At 37.9% G+C, this 22,330-nt stretch overlaps 1 protein-coding gene across 3 annotated transcripts in view; it reads left to right on the forward strand.

Annotated features, from left to right (window-relative positions):
• Positions 1-22,330, forward strand: part of MID1 (midline 1) — a 244,596-nt gene that overhangs the window by 134,076 nt on the left and 88,190 nt on the right. For all 3 annotated transcript variants that reach the window (XM_030946856.1, XM_030946771.1, XM_030946690.1), the window contains exon 2: positions 8,601-9,316. In XM_030946856.1, the coding sequence (XP_030802716.1) occupies positions 8,657-9,316 (660 nt within the window). In that variant the 5' untranslated portion in view covers positions 8,601-8,656. The remainder of the gene's footprint in view (positions 1-8,600; positions 9,317-22,330) is intronic.

Raw genomic sequence — 22,330 nt, forward strand, 5'->3', positions numbered from 1 at the left:
GGGTGAAGATTCTCCTTTTAATGGAGTAGTCCTCCTGCTGATTCCCATTTTATTATTTTCAGACCCAGGAAGCCTGAGCTGGGTGTTTCCTCCACTGGTGAGAGATTTCTGTCAGGGATCTAAAACAGATAACCTTCAGACCACAGATATGACTTGTTCCTTATCTTCCATCTTCCCATGGTTCACACCTAATTAATGACCTAATTAAAACCTTGAGTTTTAAATACACCAATGATCTTAGGGAGTTCAGTGTACTGAGAGTACAGCAGGCATAAATTAGAAGGAGCTCTTCAGTGTTAGACAGTAGGGTGGGTTTTTTGGTTTTTTTTGCAATAGCCAGAATCTCTTTATATTCTTTGTAAATCTGCAGAGTGGAACTCTATGGAAATGTGTTCATTCCTTTAAAAAAAAATCTTTTATAGGCTTTTTTGAGGATTGCATGAGGACCAGGGAACAGGACAGTGAGAGGTTAACACTGTGTGTTTTGTAATGTGATTATAAATATAAGGAGCTTTAGTTCATCAAAAATATGTCTTGCAGGTAGTTTAAGTTCAGAGCCCTATGTGGTGGGTTGAGATCACATCTTTATATCTGTAGCAGTTCCTGGGAATTATTGCTGTTATTTTAAATACTCTCTCTGATAAGAAAGCAGACCCAGATAAGAAAGATCTCTCTCAGATAAGAAAGCATAAGAATAGCATGCTATCCTTCTGTGAGAAATTAAAATGTGATTATCTAGGTGAAGACAGTGATTGTGAACTTTAGTACCCATGATTTTCTTTACTTAGCTGTGGGGAAGGAATTCATAGAACAACTTGGTGGGAAGAGAATGCAAGAATTTCTTTCTGCCGCCTCTGAAAACTTGCAGTAGCTTAACAGCTACAGAGTTTCCAAGCTGCACTAACATATCTGTGTGTGACCCATTGTGACTAGAAGAAATGTGTTGGAACACATAATTTCCGAGTGCTTCTGTTGCTGTATAGTCTATGTTAAAATTCAGGGTGTACTTGTCACCTAAGGCATTACACAGGCTGGGAAAATGTGGGAGATTTCCAACTCTACTCAGATACCAAAACCTTATGAAAACTGGTGGGTTTGGGTGGGTAAAATTATTTTTCCTTCCTTTTGTTGTGGAGTGGCATCTATATGAAGGAAGCTGTTAGGTTGAAATGAGTGAGGAAAAAAGAATGGTGCAGTACAAAGCAATTTGTCCCCTTTGGAAAGTTTTTGAGATTGCTCCATTTGCTGTTTTCCATGTTGCCAGTGTCAGACCAAGACATGAACTTGATATTTGTTCCTATACAGCAGTGATATACCCCAGAATAAATACCATTTTCTCAAATGAAGACTTAGAATTTAGTTGAGGAGATTTTTGGAACAGACCCTCAACCATAAATTTAATTGGAGGTCAGTGATGATTCCCATATGCTAAATATTAAACAATTAATTGCTTTCCTTCCCCTGAAGAATTTTGAGGAAATATTAAGTCTTCTATCTAAAGAATGTAAAGATACAGGAATTGCAAGAACATGAAAAATAAAGACCAAAAAGCATTCCAAGTATATAGTAGTGTAGGTTTATGTGCATGTGTAATATTGTATCTAATATATTACTATATATAATACTAAATCAACAACTGATTGATTGCTTTGGGATTTACAGGTCAAGATTTTTTTTTTGTAGTCTGTTAGTTTTTGAGCCTTAGTTATTGTTTTATCTCCCATGAGCAGGAACATAGGATGTTGTGCCAAAAACTTTAATTCTGTGAGATCTTCTTGTCTCACTAAATAACATAACAGGACTCATCTTTTCAAAAATATATTCTCCTACTAGCATATGTTTCAACCAGAAAGGGACATTGTCAAGGCTTTATAACACTGTAAACAGCATAGCAGGTGTGCTTTTCCTGTATTGATATAATTTTAATCTTGCAAACAACTATCTCAACGTTATGGAAACACTGCATGTAACTTCTAGACAAGGCAGATGATCATTCCTCTGTCAATGAAAATGTATGAATAGGATGAACTAGTAATTTTCTTTCATGCTGATCATTTGTTTTTGCATATCAGGAGCTGTGGAACAGACACTCTCCTTTGAATATTCATTAATTCTCACTGCTTTGATAAAAGCTAGTGGGAAAACAAGTATTTGCTTGCTTCAGGGTGTGTGCAGCTTGCTTTTTTTACTGCTACAGAAGTTTCCATTAAACATTTCTAAAAACAAATCTGATGTTGGATTATTAGTTCTTTTTGCACTACTGACACAAACCACTATTTACATGAATATCTCAGTAGCTGTGCTACTGGCAATTGCTAATATCATGGGTACCCACAAGCTTCAACATCTGTATTGCAGAAGGTAAAATCTGTCATGGACTAAGGACCATCTAGGCTATGCAGGAGTTCATTGGTTTGACTGCATTTGAAATGTTGATTGAATGGGCTGTTGAACAATCACATTCACTTGTTGCAAAGAAAAGTTGTTCCCCAGACAATTTTGTGTATATCCTAGGAAATGATAGAAAAAGGCAAAATTCTTTTTTTTTTTTACTGTTAACAGAAGAATTGAAAGCTGGATAGTTTTTTTTAATAGCCTGTAGCAGGTTTATCACAAGAACAAAAGATAACAACTTTACTTTTATTGTGCACTTAACAGAAAACTGTTGTGACTTGGAAAACTACAGCTCTGTATTATGGTAGTAACATGCTTAAGCATTCCATGGATTACTCAGGAATAGTGTGGGTGCTGACTGCAATTCCCCTTGTACGGTAAACCTAGGATACATACATGTATGGACATATGTATGCAAGCATAACTCATTGTCTTGCATTACGTACTTATATTTTGTATTACATTTCTTTTCATATTCATATAGTGACATTTTAATAATTTTCATTTTCTATCTGAAAAAGTTGCCATGTGTTTTCAACAAAAATCTTAGTCTTCAGGTATTCAGTCTTTAAATTAGCCAGTGGTCTTGTCTCCATCCTGTATATGAGTTTGGAGGACCAGTGTTGAAATGGCCTTACAGCCATTCCATAGCAGTCTTAACACAGTAAAATGTTAGAAAACATGACTACAAAAAATGCTATTCAAGCCTGCTTAGGCACATTTTGCCTATCATTCACCAAACCACTGCAAACTGTGATTCTACCAGAGAGGATTTTCAAGGAATTTTGGAACATGTCACCAGTCCAACTCTTTTACCCAGTGCTACTTGTTAGTAAGATGCTTAAAATTGCTAGACTGGCCTACGGCTGCTTCCTCCTACAACAGGACTGAGTTCACTACAATTGAAATGAAACAGCTTTATTCATGCCATCAGGTCCACCTTTACTAAAGTAGAAAGTGAAGTTTTGTAGGACATGGTTTCCCACTGCTTTTCCACTCATGGTAGATTCTGTTCTCACCTCTCCTGAAAGTTGTAGGACCAGCTGGAATAGAAGAAGAGCAGGATACACTGTGTGGCATGCTACAACATTGCCTGCTAACTTTATTGTAGTAGCTAGGGATTTATTCAGTGTGGGGAGAATTCTGTAGTGTTTTACTGACCAAAAGTGATCTCAATATACTAGAATTTTTGACACATTCATTTTTAAGTGTAGTTTTGTACTTGTGGTGAGTTGACCCTGGCTGGATGCCAAGTGCTGGCCAAAGCTGCTCTGTTACTCCCCTCCTCAGCTGAGCAAGGAAAATAAATACAATAAAATGCTGATGGGTCAAGGTAATGACACGGAGAGATCACTCACCAGTCACCGTCACAGGCAAAACAGAATTGACTTGGGAAAGTTAATTTTGCATTTTACCAATCAAATCAGAATCAAGTAAAGAAAAATAAAATACCTTCTCCTCCACCCCTTCTTCCCAGGCTTAATTTCACTTCTGATTTTTCTGCCTTGTTCCCCCTAGCAGCAGTAGCGGATGGGGAGTGGGGGTTGCAGTCAGTACATTACACATTTTTTCTGCCACTCCTTCCTCCTTGGATGGAGGACTCTTTACTCTCTTCACCTGCTCTGGTGTGGGGTCCATCCCATAGGAGACAGCAGTTCCTACAAGAACTTTTGCCATGCAGGTTTTTCTCATAGAGTGCAGTTCTTCACAAACCCTCCAGTGTGGGTCCCTTCCACAATGTGCAGTCCTTCAGGAACAGGCTGTTCCAACATGGGTCCATCACAGGGTCACAAGTCCTGCCAGGAATCTTCTCCAGTATGGGCTTCCCACAGGGTCACAGACTCCTTTTGGCATTAACCTGTTCTGGTGTGAAGCTTGCAAGGGGCTGCAGGTGGATCTCAGCTCCACCACAAACTGCTGCAGAGGGACAGCCTGCCTCATCATGGTCTTCACCATGGGTTTGTGTGGAAAAATTCACTTTGCCAGAGGTTTATGTCCAGAACCACACCAGAAGTGTCCTGTAACTTTATTCATGAGCAGAGAGGCCATAGGGAATTTCTCCATGGGGTCTCAAATTGTTGGAGGATGCAGCCTCCTTTTCAGCCCAGTTTTCCTGGCCCCCTCACTCTCTCCATTTCCCCATTGGCTAAGGCATTTGGAAGGTGCAGACTTCTCAATTCAGCTATTATTTGTTCCCCTTAACATGTATGCACAAACCCCCACACACCCTTTGTATAACATAGCTCTCTTAAATCTTTGTTTTTCTTCTCAAAGTTCAGAAATTTAGCATGACCTTGGCTGAGCAGCTTTCCATGTCCATTAGTTGTATTTTCTGAAACTCATGGTTTCTCCTGCTACTTCCCTACCTACAAGTCCGTGGGCCCTATCTACAAGCAGATTCACACCATCTGTTTGTAAAGACACCTTCATCTTATTCCTTTCAAGTTGCAGGGAAATCTGCATCTGGAGCACCTCCTCCCTCTCCTTATTCGCTGTCCTTGTTGTCCGCAGAGCTGTTTCTCTCACATACTCTTACTCCCTTCTTCTCCAGTTGCAATTGCTCCTCTGCAGTAACTTTTTTTTGCCTTCCTAAATCTGTTATCTCAGATGTTATCCCAGTTGCTGCTGGACTATGTCTTGGCAAATGAACGTGTTAATGCCACCTACAAAATGTCATGTTTGTAAGCAGTGGTACAGAGATGCTAATTCCACTAGGGTTAGTAGAATCTTGCAGTAAACTAGATTGATGTTGGGATTTTATTTAGTGCATGTTTACAATATACTGCATAACTAATCATTATGTGCCTGGGGGGATGTCACAGATTCAAAGTTACTTAAGTATATTTGTTGTTGTTTAAATAACATTTGTTTTGACAATCTCTTTTATTTTGATATCTGCTCTTAAAATTACCTCTTGCGAGTAGAAAAATAACTCTTGTCATTTCAATGACATTTTGGTAATAAATTTTCTGCCAGTAATTTCATATTTTTGCAAATAGGAAATTGTGTACTTGAAATTCTTTCATTTCTTTCTGCGTCTGGAGGCTATGTGCATTTCAATTTTTGAGCTAGGTTGAATATAGAATACAACCATATGCATCCACAAACAATGCAGGTTGTGTTTCTTCCAGTTTTCTGTAGCTATGAATTGTCCACCATTCTCAAGGAAGAAAGAAAAACGCAAACTCAGTATGCAACCTTAAGGCAAGGGCCAGTGAGTTTGAAAGATTTTGTAGCTGGATCATCAGCACACTGATCTGTACTTTAGGCACCCACTTAAAAGTGAAAGCAGAAATTCAATGCATTAGGGTAGTCATTTGATTGTCCAGAAAATGCAGCCTGTCTTTGGTGAGCAGCTCTCAAAGGATTCATTATTCAAACCTAGATGTGCTGTGTTTTGACTTACTTGCAACTGCAAAAGAACAGGGGGAAATGTAGTTTTTTTGGTTTCTATCAGTGTGCTCAGCTTTGTTTATCTTGGAAGATAGGTTCTTATTCCAAGACGTTTACAGTCTGAGATCAGATTTTGGCACCCTTGCTCATACTGAATAGCATTAGTTAGGGCTCAGCTGCTGCTCATTCAGGTCAGATAGATTAGAGTTAGTCATCAATTGAGATGGTGGTATTTGTGTAGAGCCCCAGTAGTGATTCAAACATCTTTCTATGAGGCAGTGATGCAAATGTTTTTCTGCTGCTTCTAGCTGTTTATCTATACATCTCTTTGATATGACTACCATAAAAAAGCCTTTTAAAAAAAAGTGCTTTAAGAAGGAAACAGAATGAGTGAAACTGTTCGGCACATGGAGGAAGAGAAGGAATTTTGTACAGTGAGATTAGCATAGAAGAAAGCCCTGTATTCTGAACATGGTCCTGAGAAACAAACCTTAAAAGCTGACAGGTTTTCACAGGGCTGCCAATAGATGAGAAATGATTAGTTTGTCTTTTTAAACATTGTCTCCTGCCAAACCCAAATCCCCCTCTCCTATTTCCAGTGCAGTATTCAGCCGGTAGGATAAGAGGATGATGAGGTAGACATTTGTGGTGTGGAAGGGATTCAAACAATGTGAATGAGATTTTGATCTTCTGGGACTTCTGTGAGACAGAGAGTGAAGAGGAGGAAAGACAAACTGGTCTTCATTTGCAGAAAAGGCTTTAATCTCTTCTGTGCTGTATGGCTATGGCTGAGAAGGGAGTTGTCTTCCTGCTTATATTAAATTTCCAGACGTTTAATTTTGACCAGATGCACCGTGCAATTATGGCAGCTGATGGATAGCTATAAATGAATTAGTCTTTGGCAAACTGAACTTTATTTCAAAAAAGATCAGCATCAGGGAAGATACAGGAAAGCAAATTTTGTGATGGGGTCAGTGCATTTTTTGAATGCTCAGATTTCTTGGCAGAATAAAAGGATGCATTAGTGCAAAGAGGCAAAGTATCCTCATTTCTAGGCATACCTCTGGAATAGACGCCTTGCTGCTCTTCCCACACAGCAAGGAGGACTAAATACCAATGGTGAAGTCTGAACCTTGCCTCTGTTAGCTGAACTTTCCTTTTTGCTTGGTTCATGTTGGGGTTATAGGTAGCATTCCTGTCAGTGCCACCATGCTCCCCACGCTAATTGTCATGAAGTACAGAAGATTCAAGCCTGCTTGGTTCCCAAGGCTGCTAATGAGGCCTGGGCTTTTCTCACCCTTAATGAATCAAGGTTTGCTTGTGGGGGATTCTTGTCCTTCTGTCTTTTTCCCTGGCCAGGGGAGGAGTCAAGAGTTCACACAACTGAACAATGACTTTACAGTGTTAAGGCGATGCAGCTGTGCCATCTGAAGCCATCCTCAGTTATGAGCAACAAAGCTTAAATAGATTGTACTGTGAAGAGGTACAGCTCTGTGAGTGTGAAGCATAGCTTTTGCTTCTGCTTCACTGACCCGTCTGCTTGCGGCAGTGACGGGCCCTTGACGGAAGCTTAGGCAGGGAGAGTCGCGTAGGGCGACTCTTTCAAAACCATTCTCTGTAACGCTGAGCACAGGAAAGGAAGCAAAATGAAGTTTCAGTTGATCTCTGATGGGGGTATACCGCTGCCTTCTCCAGAAAATCCCATGCCCTCCATTCAAAAAATTGTTGATTCTAATCCAAATCCACTTCAGGGGTTTAATAAGGTCACTAAAGCAAGCCATAGTTGGTATGTTTTAGCAGTAGAGAGTCATACAAAAGTGGATGCTCATACAAAAGTGTATACTTACACAAACTCCTCCCAAGCAAATCACACATTTCACTATCTCACTACATTTTACTATTTTACTGTCTAGAGGCTTTTCTTGTATTAGAGGTTGGGATCATCACTAATTTGGGCTAAGCTACTGTTTGGAATGTACCTTCATTTAGTCATTTTAGTTACAACTCTGTGTGCTCCTGTGGCTACATTGATCTTGCTACAAACATGTATGTGATATGCTTTTTGGCATATATATACAGGTACATAAATATAGGTGCATGTAAATACAGCTGCATGTGTTATTGAAATGCATAGGAGTATATATGACATATATCATACATATATGTAGGATATCACATGCTAGAAATATTATTCCTTGTGTTTAAATCCATATATATATTTGCACAAATAAACACAGACATGTACTCTAAATGCTGTGCTATTTCTATAGTAGCAAGTGAAAAATTCAATCTGATAAAATAACTCAATGCTAATAGAGATTTTAAATTTATCATATATAATATGATAAATTTAAATTTATAATTTATAATACTCTGGGCTAATCCTTGCACTATGCCATACAAAACTGAAGGATTTTTTTTAAGTTTTACTAGTAGATGAGTGAAGCCAAAAGCAGCATCTGCAAAAGAAATCTAATTTTGCTGTAATAGACTTTTGAAGTTCATCATTTTGGGTTTTAATAATGCACAGAAACATCTGTTGTTTTCCTTGATTGCATAAAAGAGAAAGGGAAAGAGAAAAAAATTAAGAACATTTGGGCTTTCTCATTCTTAAGTGAACAGAAGAGGGGGGGGATAGAATGAAACAGTTTAAATACCTTGATGTGTGTATGTGCAGGTTCAAAACTTTTGATTGCTCTCCCACCCGACATGGTGGGTTGATAGACCAGGGAGCAGTGGCGAAAGTTGACAACCCCCCATGGCTGACCCCTCATGTTTTCTCTTGCCTAATCGAATTTTACATGTGTTTCCAGATAGCTGATCAGCTTCCCTGGATTTCGCTGACGCCACAGGAAAGCTTTGCCTGAAGATGGAAACACTGGAGTCAGAACTGACCTGCCCTATCTGTCTGGAGCTGTTTGAAGACCCGCTGCTGCTGCCTTGCGCTCACAGCCTCTGCTTCAACTGCGCGCACCGCATCCTGGTCTCCCACTGCGCCACCAACGAGCCGGTGGAGTCTATCACTGCCTTCCAGTGCCCGACCTGCCGCTATGTCATCACCCTCAGCCAGCGCGGTCTAGACGGGCTCAAGCGCAACGTCACCCTGCAGAACATCATCGACAGGTTTCAGAAAGCCTCCGTCAGTGGGCCCAACTCCCCCAGCGAGACCCGCCGGGAGCGGGCGTTTGATAACAACAGCATGTCGTCCTGCGAGAAGGTGCTCTGCCAGTTCTGCGACCAGGACCCTGCCCAGGAGGCGGTGAAAACCTGCGTTACCTGCGAGGTGTCCTACTGCGAGGAGTGCCTGAAAGCCACTCACCCCAACAAGAAGCCGTTCACCGGCCACCGTCTCATCGAGCCCATCCCGGACTCTCACATCAGGGGATTAATGTGCTTGGAGCATGAGGACGAGAAAGTTAACATGTACTGTGTGACTGATGACCAGTTAATCTGTGCCTTGTGTAAACTGGTTGGGCGACACCGTGACCATCAGGTGGCAGCTTTAAGTGACCGCTATGACAAGCTAAAGGTCAGTGTTACCTATCAGATTTTTTAGCCAAGCAGTGTGTGGTTGGGAAGGAAAATACCTTTTCATTGCATGCTAAAGTCCTCATTCCAGCAGCAGTTGGGAAAGGCAGGTGTGCGATCTCTAATCATATGAGACACACATACAGATCTGTATGTGCGTTTTCTCACCATGTAAAAGGTGCCAGATTTTACTTAAGAAAAAAATCCTTACTTGTGTTTGGGTTTCTCTAAAGCTATCATAAGGAATATGCAGCATAAAGTACTGTTCAGATGAATTTTCCTACCTACCTGCAGCTGGCAATGTTTTGCGCTAACTTCACATACGCAGACTGAAATGTCATGCATTCTTTGCACATGCTTTGCTGTTGATCATTTTTCATTAGGGTGCTTTCATTGTGAAAAGCCCTTCACATCACCACTAACAGGAGATGCATTTATCTGCAGTGGCTTCAGGGATGCCAGCTGCCCATCCAGCCAGGCAAGCCGAATGCCTGCTCTGCTCTTCCCGCGCTGCCTCCCACCAGGCTCGCAGGCAGTGCAATCCTAGTAACAAAGCCAAAATTATTTCTGATCTTGCAGCATTCCCACGGTTCTGCAAGCTTCTGGAACATCTCCTGCCAGGTAGCTGGGAGGCTCCTACAGCCTGGTCCTGTGCAGGACACCCTGGGCGAGGTGGCAGTGGGCAGCCAGGTCTCAGGGTGTTCTGGAGGCTCTTCAGGCTGCCAGCAGAGGCAGAGCCCCTGCTGAGCATTGAGGCCAAGGCAGGTGACCTCACACCCACCTGGGTGTACATTCCTCTCATGCTGATTCCTGTGCTGCTGCAGAGCCAAAGCAGGAATTAGGCATCCCCCACTTTCCTCCACCCTCTCCCTCCGGACAATCTGCATGTGCCTGTGTGCAGCTGTGGATGGAATTTTTAAACATGGACTGCAATCCAGAAATCACAAGCATGGAGAGCAAGGTTCATCTGCCAGCCTTCCCAAACAGAATTTTGAATGTGGAAAAACCACTGAATTATAGGTTTAACTAACTTAAATACTTTCAGATTAAAGTGTGTGGCTGCACTCATGTCTATGATAACTTTAGGTGCTCGCTGGTGAAATCTGCACACACATTCTGTGTAGGTTTTGCACCTCTACGCTATGCAAACATGTACATCATATTCATATTAACATAATGAAAGATACTTTATCTGGACCTGATAACTTCCTTTCATCTCTTAAAGACTTTTTTATTTACCAAAGAGTTGTTATTTTTGCTTTAATTTTTTCTTAACTAATTTGTTATTTTAATAGTTTTGTCATTGATAACATTAGCATGGGCCATATTTACTGTGCTTTTTATTAATCCAGTGAGTTTACATGCTTAACAGGTGCTACTTTTTAGTGGCATAAAAAATGTATTGATTGCCAACTTTATACCAGTAGGACCACACTACTTAACATGAAAGACCTTCCACATTACATAGTGGATAAGCATATTTTTGATGATGTAAAAAAAAGGAGTAAACATTTCTTGGTCTTGTTGCACACAGATAATGCAAGTCTTGAATGAAGACTTTAAAAGGCCTGTCTTCTTCCTGGTGATCCTTGACTCAATACTGTTGATAGGAAAAAAATGAGGGTATTTTTTCATGATCTGTGTCTTTTTTGTGCAAAGATGACTAAGCAAGCTCTGAAGCTCAAAAAGATAAATAACATTCACATTGGATGTCACCCAGCTTAGCTAACCTAAAAGTAAGGCAACTGAAGTTCTAAGCCTACTGAAGTTTTTACACCAGCCACCTTGAAGACTAATTAAAGTACTAATTTAATGGTTAGTGTAGACTTGAGCCAAATAACTCTAGTCTCAGAATGACAACTCTTAGCATTATTTATATTATTTGTATGATTTTTTTGAGATTAAGAATGTCTTTGTACCCAAACTGTATAAAAGACCTTTGCACACACAATTGGTAGTCCATGTGAAATCCTGTTCCTATCACCTTAGTCATGAAGCAGCCTATTTCATGTTGATAACGCCAGCGATGACATCAGTCATGCCAATTACACCACATGTACGACACATTTACGCTCTGGTCCAGGAACATTAGTCCAAACAGTTTCCATGCAGATCCAGTATCCATTCTCTATTCACAAGTAGGTAATCTGAAAGTAATGTCTTTCCTTTTCTTGTTACCTCTCCCATCACAGGAGTTAGTTCTGGTTTACAAATCAATCTTAGAAAATGAGATTTTCAGTTCTGTAGACTGGCAGACTGGCATTTATCCCTCAGAAATAGGAGTGATACCACTTCCACCAGCATTTGGTAGCTGATGGTCAAAAATTTCATGTTCATTTCTACATTCAGGCCTCTTCCTCTTCCTTCCTTAAGGGTGATATGACCTCCTGAATCACTGGTCTTTCTGTAACATAACAAAGACATAAGATTGCAGATGGTCTTTACTAACTTACAGGTAATGTGCACACACCCTTGGCAAATTAAATACTAAAATGGATCAGCAAATCCCCACTTGAGAAAATGGGTTGTTGCTTGCTATTTTGCTGCTGTGACATTTTAGTATATGTGGGGTTTGATATAGGCTACTCCAATCTTTAAAAAAAAAACCTGGAAGAATGAGATAGCCAGTAGTATAGTGGATCAGTTAAAAAAAAGTGTGGTTAATGTTACCTTTCAAAAAGAAAGGTGACTCTCTTTTGATTTTTCTTTTTAAAACTACACACTACTGGTAATAACAACAGCAACTGGTGCTGTTCTGGGTGTTAAGCTATGCTAATTACTTACATTTTCTTGCAGTGGTGTTGCTAGTGGTTTAAACAGTATCTGACCCCTCATTAAGCACAGGACAAAAAATTCCATTACAGTCTAGCTCCTTTTGTGGCAAAAATGAAGCTCCTTAATTAGGAGTTCTGTACTCTTGTCCAGCAGAGGTGTCTACACTGAAGTGTGTTTAACAGCGAGTGTAACAACAATAGTGGACATCTCAAAATGAGAAAGTGCTTTCCTTTGGTAACTATATCTCCATCCCTGAGAGGTGCTTCTATTTCTCAGCCTGTACTCAGGCAGGGGGAATTGAGGGCATTTGTGTTCTTTGAGGAACGATCCTTTCTTGCTTAGCTGCACAGCCACGATACCACCATCATGCTCACTCTTGGTCTAGTGCTTATAGATGCGCTTTGGTTTGGTTTTTATTTTTCTGTTTAAAGTTGATCATAAACAGATGCATACTGGTAATGGAAAAAGCAATAAACCATGACCAAAACTGAGAACAGGAAATATACTGGTAATACACAAGATTTATGATGTGGTGATCAAAATTGTGATAAAAATATTTTTTAACAGCAAAAACAATCAAGGTTTTAAAGGTTTTAAATACAGAAAGAATAAATGGCTGTGCTTACCGCATCATATTACTTAAAAAAAGTATTTATGGCTAATTTTGATATTGATTCTTCACTTCCTTTTCTTGTTGCAAAAAGAAAAAGAAAATAATTTAAACATACATTCTTTTTTTTTTTTCAGAAAAAGATAATGAAATTACTGCTGTTTGATAGATGTACTTAAACTCATGAACATGAGGAAAAACCCAGTCAGATAAGATTTATTTTGAACAGTAGAGAATATTTGAGGAGGAACAAACTTATAAGGTGTGGATGGAAATATATCACTCATTTAATATTAGCAAAGAGCCATGAAGTTATAACAAAAGAGAAAGATAGATGGTAAGACGTGTTTTGAAATGGTGTAAAGCCAACACAAGACCATCAAAATGAATTTTTTTACTTGTCTTCATATTTACTTAGAATTTAGCCTCTAACATATCTTCTTAAAAAATAGTTTTGGCACAATTTTTCTAATGCTTGGTCAAGAAAGATCTTTTGCTGAATCAAACTGTTGTAGCTTAGCTTTGGTTCACCATTTTTTTCTTTGAAATTTGTTAATGCTGAGTTGTTTTGGGCATGTTTATGAAGCAGGGCAGCTCTCTGAATAACACTCAGCAATTCCAGAAACAGAGGGAGCTTCTTGTTTGTCTGGTTTCCAGATAGTTTTAGTGATAGAATCCATACACATCTATTTTTTCTCATCTGTTGATTCAGGATGCAAGGATTACTTTTTCTATTGTGTGTCAATTCAACTACTCACGAATATTAAAGGAATAGGAATTGTTTCCACATAGGGAGGAATGAATTTATCTTTTCTAAACCTTTGATTGTATAAAGGTAGGAGACTTTGTCAAGTCCACAGCTACTACAAATAGAATCCAAAAATATGTCTACTTCCCTGCTATATGCACATTATAGATGGAAAGACTTCTCATGTTTAAGTGACTTTGCAAAGATTCTGGAAAAATATGTGTTGAAACTTTCCAACTATTTTTATATGGCATTATTTTGTAATCTCGGTTGATAATTAATTGATATATTGTGATATTCTAAGAATACAGAATTTAAAAATATGTATTCCTACTCGATGGGCTTGACAATCCAGGAACATTGTTTTCTGGACTTTCATATAAATATATTATGCACATATATATGCAAATATATATCTATGTACATCCTATGCCTGTATTTACAGTGCTTGTGTGAGTATATAAAACCAATACTAAAATTGCATAATACAATATGTTGGCATTTTTGTCTATGTCGAGTTGTCTAGCATAGAAATATGGGTAATTTTCAGTAACATTTAACTTAAAGATTATCTAGAATCTTGAATTTGAAGAAACACATGCCTGTGTTTTAAGTAAAAATGTACAGTTTCGTATATGTGTAGGTCAGTAAAAGTATAATCAAAGTCAAAAGTCATATATATATAAAAATTATACATTAATAGATTTACTTGTTCTCTATTTTTACAATTCTATGCATATATCTTTTTTAATAGCGGAATATTTTCATATCTAAATTTACAGTTTCTCTGCAGACCCTTAACTTTACTAACTTTCTATTTAATGCAAGCTATTTTAATAAAATCCAACTGATAGGGATGCCTTTTTGCTTGTCCTAAAAGCACAAGCCAGACCCAGTTAGGAGATAAAAAGGGTTTACCTTTTTAACGATCTGTAGATCCATAGGTGCACAACTCGCTAGATGGAAAGCACCAAAGATGCACATGTAACATAGAGTGCATATAATTTTTATGTGTTTAGCAAATTAGCATAACTGACAAGAATCCCCAATTAGCGACTGAAATGATGAGGTAATTCTTCCCTGATTCTACCCTTTTCTGAATTCCTCCCCACCTTAGATAGGTACTAAACTTTATTTATAAAAATGTATCTCGGAGAGCCAGTTTCAACCTTGGCTTTCCAGAGAATCTAAATTTAGACCCCAGGGCTTAGAGCCACTGGGGAATTTATTTTGTCTTTCTGTCTAATAGAGTAGGTATAGTGCTAGCTATGAATAGAATAATTGGCTACAGAGCTACAAAAATACATGTACAGGATAAAGAGAATATATAAAAGCAAAAACACAAAAATCAATTCAGCGTCAATATAGGAAGACAGTATGGTGTAATGGTGGTATATGTTATTAAACATTTAGATAAGTGGCACCTTCCTTTACGTAACAGGTTGAGAGTAGTGCCAGTTCTGCAAGTTTAATATATAGTTAGAGCATCATATCCAACCTGGCAAAGTGTAGAGCTCATGAACTTTCATTATTATTAGATTAGATGCAGCTTCATATTATTATTATTAGATTAGATAGTGTTTGATAGATTTTTCGGTGTACAAATTTTTTATGAAATTAAAATGATGAATGGTCACAGTGATTATTACGGAATATTATTTGATATTACTTAATTATTTAACCCAGAAATAGATGGCTGTTGCAAAACTACATGTAACTGTCTATGCTTCAGTATTTGCAAAGATCAAAAAATATGAAGTTGTTGCATGGAAGAGGATTGATGTAGGAATAAGCTGTTTTAGTACAACAATTTTCCATCCACCCTTATTTCATTACATTGAAATATAATTACTAAGGCAGACTTTAGAAAGTTCTCTCTTTAGCTCGGTGTTATCTGCTTTGTCTTTTTCCTCCATTTGGTATTTCTTTTCATAGTTTAGAAGGATAACAGAAAGTATTAATACAGAATATCAAAATTAGTCTTTTATCAGGGGAGAGTGTGTGTATGTGTTTATTTTAGACACATTTTGAAGTTCTTCATGTACATTACTGTGGATAATGAACTACGATTTTACAATAGTTCTAAGTACTATGAGATTAGGGGGTTTTATCTGCCCAAGTTTCCTTGAGTAATATAAGCCAATTTTTTAAAACTTAATTTCAAAAATTTAATAGTTGGCAAGTCTTCCACATACTACTTATTTCCTCCAATTTTAGTGGAAATGATGGTGTTGAAGGTCTAATCCATTCAGGAAAAATGAAAGAATTAAACAAAATTGTGAATAGTACAGCATTATTATCTTTGTTCTCATGACCCTGATTTCCAGGGAAGCCGGACTAGTTCTCAGTCTTATGGTGAATAATTTTCATGACATCTTTTTTTGTTTTACTTTTTCTGATCTTACAATACAGACAAATTTTGCAATGATCACAGTATAATCCTTCAAATTTTGGGCTTTACAGCTGTACATCTGTTATGTTTTACTTTGACCTTCTTTCTTAAGTAAAATGTACACTTCCTATCAAAACAACAATACTTCTATGTGTCATTAGCACTGGGGACCTCACATAGGGTTAATAGCAAACAGAAATGGTCACTAATTTGGAAAGCCTGAATAGTTCATGGCAAGGGAAACTCCTGCAGAAGGTCATGGACTGGAAAGCTGTGTTGGGTTGCTAAAGCACACTTGGGACTCAAAGCCTGATATGAGTGATAAGACTGTGCTCCCTTTCTCTCCCATCTGTATTTACCTCTCCCCAAAACCAGTCATCCAGACTCCCATCTCTGTGGGTGTCCCTTGACTGTCCCAGCAAGAAGTGTTGTCTTTTGCTGGGAGGACATTTTTGCCCTTGAGAGAAAACACCCACACCAGGAACCTGAGGCAAGGGGATTCCTGTCCTTCACAGCTTTCACATCTCATTTACAATGTTGCTTTTACAAATCTATTTTCCAGTTGTCTCAACCCAGTGAAAACTGAAGCAGGAGCAAAGAAAAAGTTAATTTTATCAGAGTGTGACTATACTGAGTTATTTTTACACCTTCTGAGAACACTTATTTAAGTAATCCTTACCCTTTTGCAGATCAAATGTTTAGTTGAAAGTACACTGTTTTTGTAGGGGGATACAATACAAGAAAATAAAGGCAGTATAGAAAGTAATCTTACCCCATTAAGGAGTTGCAGCTGAGCCAATTATTAGAGATTGGGAACAGGCCTGATTCTAACAGGCTGCAGCTGTAGCCAATAAGAAGAGTGTTATAAAAGAGTGGATTGGTTGGTTGAGAGGAACTGGAGTCAGCTGGCTGCTGCAAGGACAAGTCAGTGCCTAGAGGAGCTGCCTACAAGAAACATCGAGGAGGTATGAAACTCTAGCAATATGGAACCTTTGCAATGTAATGACAATAGAACTCTTGCAATATAATGACAACAAATGGTGACCCTGATGTGATTCAAGAAAAAGGACTAAACTATACGACTCTGTGGATTTGGGGAAACAGGACTTGACTATATAGCCCTGTGGATTTGGGGATACAGGATTTGACTATATAACCCCGTGGATTTGGGGAAAAAGACTTGAATATTAAACTATTTGTAAAATATATCAATTGCAGCTATTAGTGTTGGTTAAATATGAGTATACAAGATTTTGAAGATCAGTACGATAAACTGAGAAAAGCTGCAAAACTGAACCAATGCACAGAAATATATATATATTTGTACTATAATATGTTGTCTGAACATTTGTATAACTGTTAAGTTCTTAATGAAATATATAATAATGTTCATTTATTTAAACATGTCCTTTTAGAAATGCTGCAACTCCGTAATTAAAAGAAAAAGCGGGAATTGTAGAGGGATACAATGTAAGAAAATAAAGGTGTATAGAAAGTAATCTTACCCCATTAAAGGAGTTGCAGCTGAGCCAATTATTAGAGATTGGGACCAGGCCTGATTTTAACGGGCCACAGCTGTAGCCAATAAGAAGAGTGTTATAGAAGAGTAGATTGGTTGGTTGAGGGGAACTGGAGTCAGTTGGCTGCTGCAAGGAAGAGTCAGTGCTTAGAGGAGCTGCCTACGAGAAACATCGAGGAGGTATGAAACTTGCAGTATGGAACCCTTGCAATGTAGTGACAATAGAACTCTTGCAATATAATGACAACAGTTTTCACCAGTAGAATGCTTAGAATATCTGGGTTAGCTATTAAACATGTAATATATGTCACAGACTCTCTTGATGATTAGCCTTGATGGTGCCAGCAGGATTGATTTTTATGATAGCTTTTTCTTTTTTAATTTTTACAGACTGGAGTAGTAGTATTACTTTTTTAGATATTTCTTATTTGTGTGGTGTGTTGGTCCTATGCAATATGTCAATTTACAAGGGTGGAAGGGCTGCATCTATAGGGTTATTTCAGTGCCTCAGACAGATGTGCTTGAAAGACTGGGCCTTTGGGTTGGTTTTGTACCTTACCGATTCCCTCCATTAAAGATGAATAATCCATTTTTAGCTGTTCCTAGTTGCCAAGATGTGATTCTTTGTAGTAGCTAGGACTGCACTTTAAAAATTTAGAAAATTCTGTGCCCCCTACTAGCAGCTGTGTTTGCACGTGCACTGTGACTTCTCTGTAAGAGCTCCCTGAAATTCTGACCACTGAAAATCTGAGAGGGTCAGAAAAAGTCAAAAGCAGTGAGTTCATAGACAGGCATATGGTTATGTAGAAATGTTTTCTCTTGATCATCTCAATTATTACTATCACACTTCCAGAATGATTGGGCTACTTATATTTTTATGTTTATGAGATGAACGAAGTTCTGTCAGTTTGACTAAAACCAAGAGTGTGTAGTGGTTTGGGGTTTTTCCATGCTCACAAACCGCATTTCTTGTGAACTGAAAATTTCCTGTCTAAATGTAGTCTCAGTCTTAGTTTTGAAACTTTGCAATTTTAGATTACTTAGAATATGTTAACCATATTAACATAAAGTAGCAGTATGATCCTGTACTTACATTTTACATCGTGAGAGAAATTAAATTCAGCACAGATGAGAAAAGTAGCTAGAGTGCATATGGCTAACTTTCTCCTTTGTTATTTATCTGTTCAATTAGTTGTGATATTCAGAATGGTCTTCTAAATTACCCCAGACACCTTGTTCATAGCCTTTTAGTGGCCCAGAGAAGAGTAGCTGCAGAAAACAAATGCTGAAAGTTTGAAAGTCAAGGATAATTTGGTAGAATAATATACTATATAAAATTCCAGATTTACATGACAGTTGAGGGTTTAAAAAAAAAGAAAATATCTGTGGGCATTGGTGACTTTTAGACAATTCCTCTATCATCTCTGCCAACTACATCTACCAAATGTAGAAATAATTTACTTATTTTTACTATGGTAATCCCCAAAGACTCAATTAAAACAGAAAGTCCTATAATATAAGGTCTTGTACAAGTACTTGAGATGTAATCCCAGCTTCAAGGAATATTCATTCAGTTATCCTTAGAACAAAAAAAACCAGCAAGCATGACAGGTATGTAGACACTTTTTATGGTCACAGTAATATTCAGGCGAGCTGTTTACATCATGTGATGGCCAAGATTAAAAGAATGTTTGAAATTAATATTGGCTAGTTGATTTCATACTGCTTGATTTCATATAATTATTTTGGTTTGAAATACAATAGCCCCACCTCCCCTTGTCCTTATGTTGAAAAGCCTGGATTCTTCTGCTCTTCATCCAAGAGAAGAGGAGCCACTGCAATTTCTGGCTCTGTATGTCCTTCCTTATGTGCCAGTCTAATGAATTGCTTTTAGTGTTGAAACTGATATTAGTTAATTCTATAACAATACTCTTAATTGACTGACATCTACACACCCTAAATTTGAAAAAAAAATAAAAAATGAGAGAATCTCTTATATCCTCTGAGAAACAGATTTTCTTCTGTCTTATAAGTGTTTCAGGTTTAATTTCTTAATGACACTTTGGGTTTGATAGCAAATTATTTTTTAAAGGTTTATTCAAAATAAAAGGAAAATAACATCATTGTACAATGAGAAGAGATCTTTAATGTCAAGTATGTATCAGCTCATTACAATAAATAGCAAAATGTGTGGCCTTTTTCATGGGATTACTTCCTAGTGTCATATTGCATTAATCATTTCTTTCACCATTGTTTACCATAGGCTCAGCAGTTGTGGGTGATAAATCATTGCTAATACCAGGACAGATGAAGATGGGAGCATCAATGTGCTCTTAGGCTGAGTGAAGGGATGGGAGTGAGGGGCTGGGGGGGGGAGGGGGTAGACCTCTACTTATAGCAGGATGGCATTGTTCAAATATCTCTTGTTCAGGGGTATGCCTAAAACACTAAAACCTATAGCAATTTTTTTTTATTGTTCACTCTAATTCTACCAGTAATTCATGCACATTTTGAAGTACTTTATAGATATTAAACTTCTGTTTCTGCCTCAGAAGATAAACACTAACATGTTTGACTACAAATTAGCTGGAACATCTCTTATAGCAGATAGTACGGAAAGATTTCTTAACATACTCAGAGTATCAGAGTTGGGTAAGGCAATGGCTAATTTGAAGCAAATGAAGAAAAAAGAAGCGCTTCCCCAGTTAAAATAATCCAGGTTTTCTCTTTTCTTTTTAACTATCCACACATATACAACAAAACATAAGACTTTTCAAACTCTCCTATTTACCCCATGCAGATCGTGGTGATTGAGATGTCATGCTGTCTATGAATAATAATGTCCGCTGAAGCTTGTAATGTGTTTGAATGTCAGAGAAATTTCCTACATGTAGATCTGGTTGATAGTTAAAATTAACAAAAGTAAAATAGAAAACACGTTATCTTTCATTAATTACCAAAGAAATAAAAACTTCCTGTGAGGAAGTAAAAAAGAAGGAGGTGTGTTGCTGTGTTGGACCTGTCTTATAAAGGTTAATACTCCCTTGGTAAGCACCCAGAGCTTTGCTCCAAGAGCAGCTGGAACTTACATAGGTTCCCACACTTCAGTAGCCTTCCCTCCAAAATGCATCTGCGTTTTTAGAGATATCCTGACTATTCTGAAATGTGAGACTATAAACCCAAGTTTTATTTGTTAGGATACTGTAAACTTTGAAAGAGATTAAAGAGCAACTGTTCACAACATGTGTGTCTTGTGGTAGAAGCATTAAGCAGATTCATTAAGCTATAGCTAATGACAGCATGTGCAAAACTTATTTCTAAATTATGAGAGCAGCAGAGGGAGATTATAACTTATTCAAACTGAATTTGAGCAATATCTATCCTAATAATAAATTACTAAAGAGAAGAGAATATTCTGATCTGTGTATGAATGAAGGTTCATCTGAATAGGTATTTTAAAAATTTAAAATATTTTATTTCTTGTCCAAAGACTTGGAACACATCCATGCAAGAAATCCCTTCAAAGGAATAATTCAAGTGACTATTAAAATACTGCAAATGATATCTGAATGTAGTTTAAAAAAAAGAACTTTAAAATTCTCAATCCAAGAATAGATTTTTCAATGCACTTCCCAATATAGAAAAAATGGACTATAGTCTGTAAACTATAAAAGGGAGGAAAATATATGTACAGATAAGTAGCAGAAGGATAGAAGTGAATGCTTGGTAGTGAAAGCTCCTGTGTTTTTGCAGCAGTCATGGATCTCCTGCTGACTGTGTGATCATGCCTGCTTCCTCTGAGTAGGTAGGGGGCTGCTGGGGCAGTGGGTGACTCCAGGATGGCCCCACCAGTGCTGGGGCTCTCCCATTGCACAGACTGCTCTTCAGCTTGGCAGCGTGAGCTGCATTTGCTTTGTATGTGCTTGCTGTTGCAAGACTGGCACAGCTCATCTCATTTTAAAATAGAACTCCTGTCAACTACGTTGAAAAACCTGTCATGTGAGAGACTCCTGCATTGAGGCCCTTCTTCAACCCAAGGGTCAATAAGGTGCCCACTTACCAAGAGGACCCATGAGATGCCTCGTGGCATCTGAGGTCATGCAAACTTTGGGTGAATTTATGTGGCTCTTGAGTCTTTTCCTGCCTGTACCCCTTAAGTATGGCCAAACATTGTTCTTGGCCCTGCCTTTGATTACAACCTTTAACTTCAAAAATATGCTGGAGCTTATGGGGGAAAGGGCATTATATTAGCCATACAAAAATGTTTTCACCCTCTTTTGAGCATTGCTTATGATCACTCTTGAGGAAAACCTGACCTTTCCAGTCAAATCCACCAAACAGAGCAGCACCATGAAGCCTTTTTGTGGTTTTGCCCTTTTTTTGCCTCTGCTGAACTAGCTTTCTTTTCAGACTTGGTAGACACACACTTCTGAAATTTTGATGCACTAAAATTCTTATATAGGCAGAATGCATTTAATTACTGCAATACTTTTGGGGTAAGAATATTATCAGAGGAACCTTTTTTTACCCCATTAATATCCGTGATTACTTACTTCCAGCTTTATTCATACTTTGAAATTGTTTGCCTGAACATGCAGTTAATTACTCTGAGTAAAACTACCTCTCTTTTGTTAGAAGAGGTTGGGTAAAAAGAATGGCAAGCTACTAAACATTTTTCTGAAAAAATGAAAAACACTTAAATGAATTCTGAATTTTGAGTAGTTTTAAATGGGTTCTTGCTCTGCGTAAATAATTTAGTATCCTCTCACTTGAAGGCAATGTAATTTTTCTGTCAAATAAGTCATTATTATACTTAAGGAAAAACTAAAATAAAGAAAAAAAAAAAAAACCAGCAAATAAAACCAAATTGGAGTTCTACTATAAAATCTCATAATATTTCATTTCTACGGGAAAAGCTTCAGATAAATATTAAAATAATTTTGAATAAATTAGGAATTTATTTTAGTCTAG

This window comes from Camarhynchus parvulus, chromosome 1 (genome assembly GCF_901933205.1).
Source record: "Camarhynchus parvulus chromosome 1, STF_HiC, whole genome shotgun sequence".
NCBI classification, from domain to species: domain Eukaryota; kingdom Metazoa; phylum Chordata; class Aves; order Passeriformes; family Thraupidae; genus Camarhynchus; species Camarhynchus parvulus.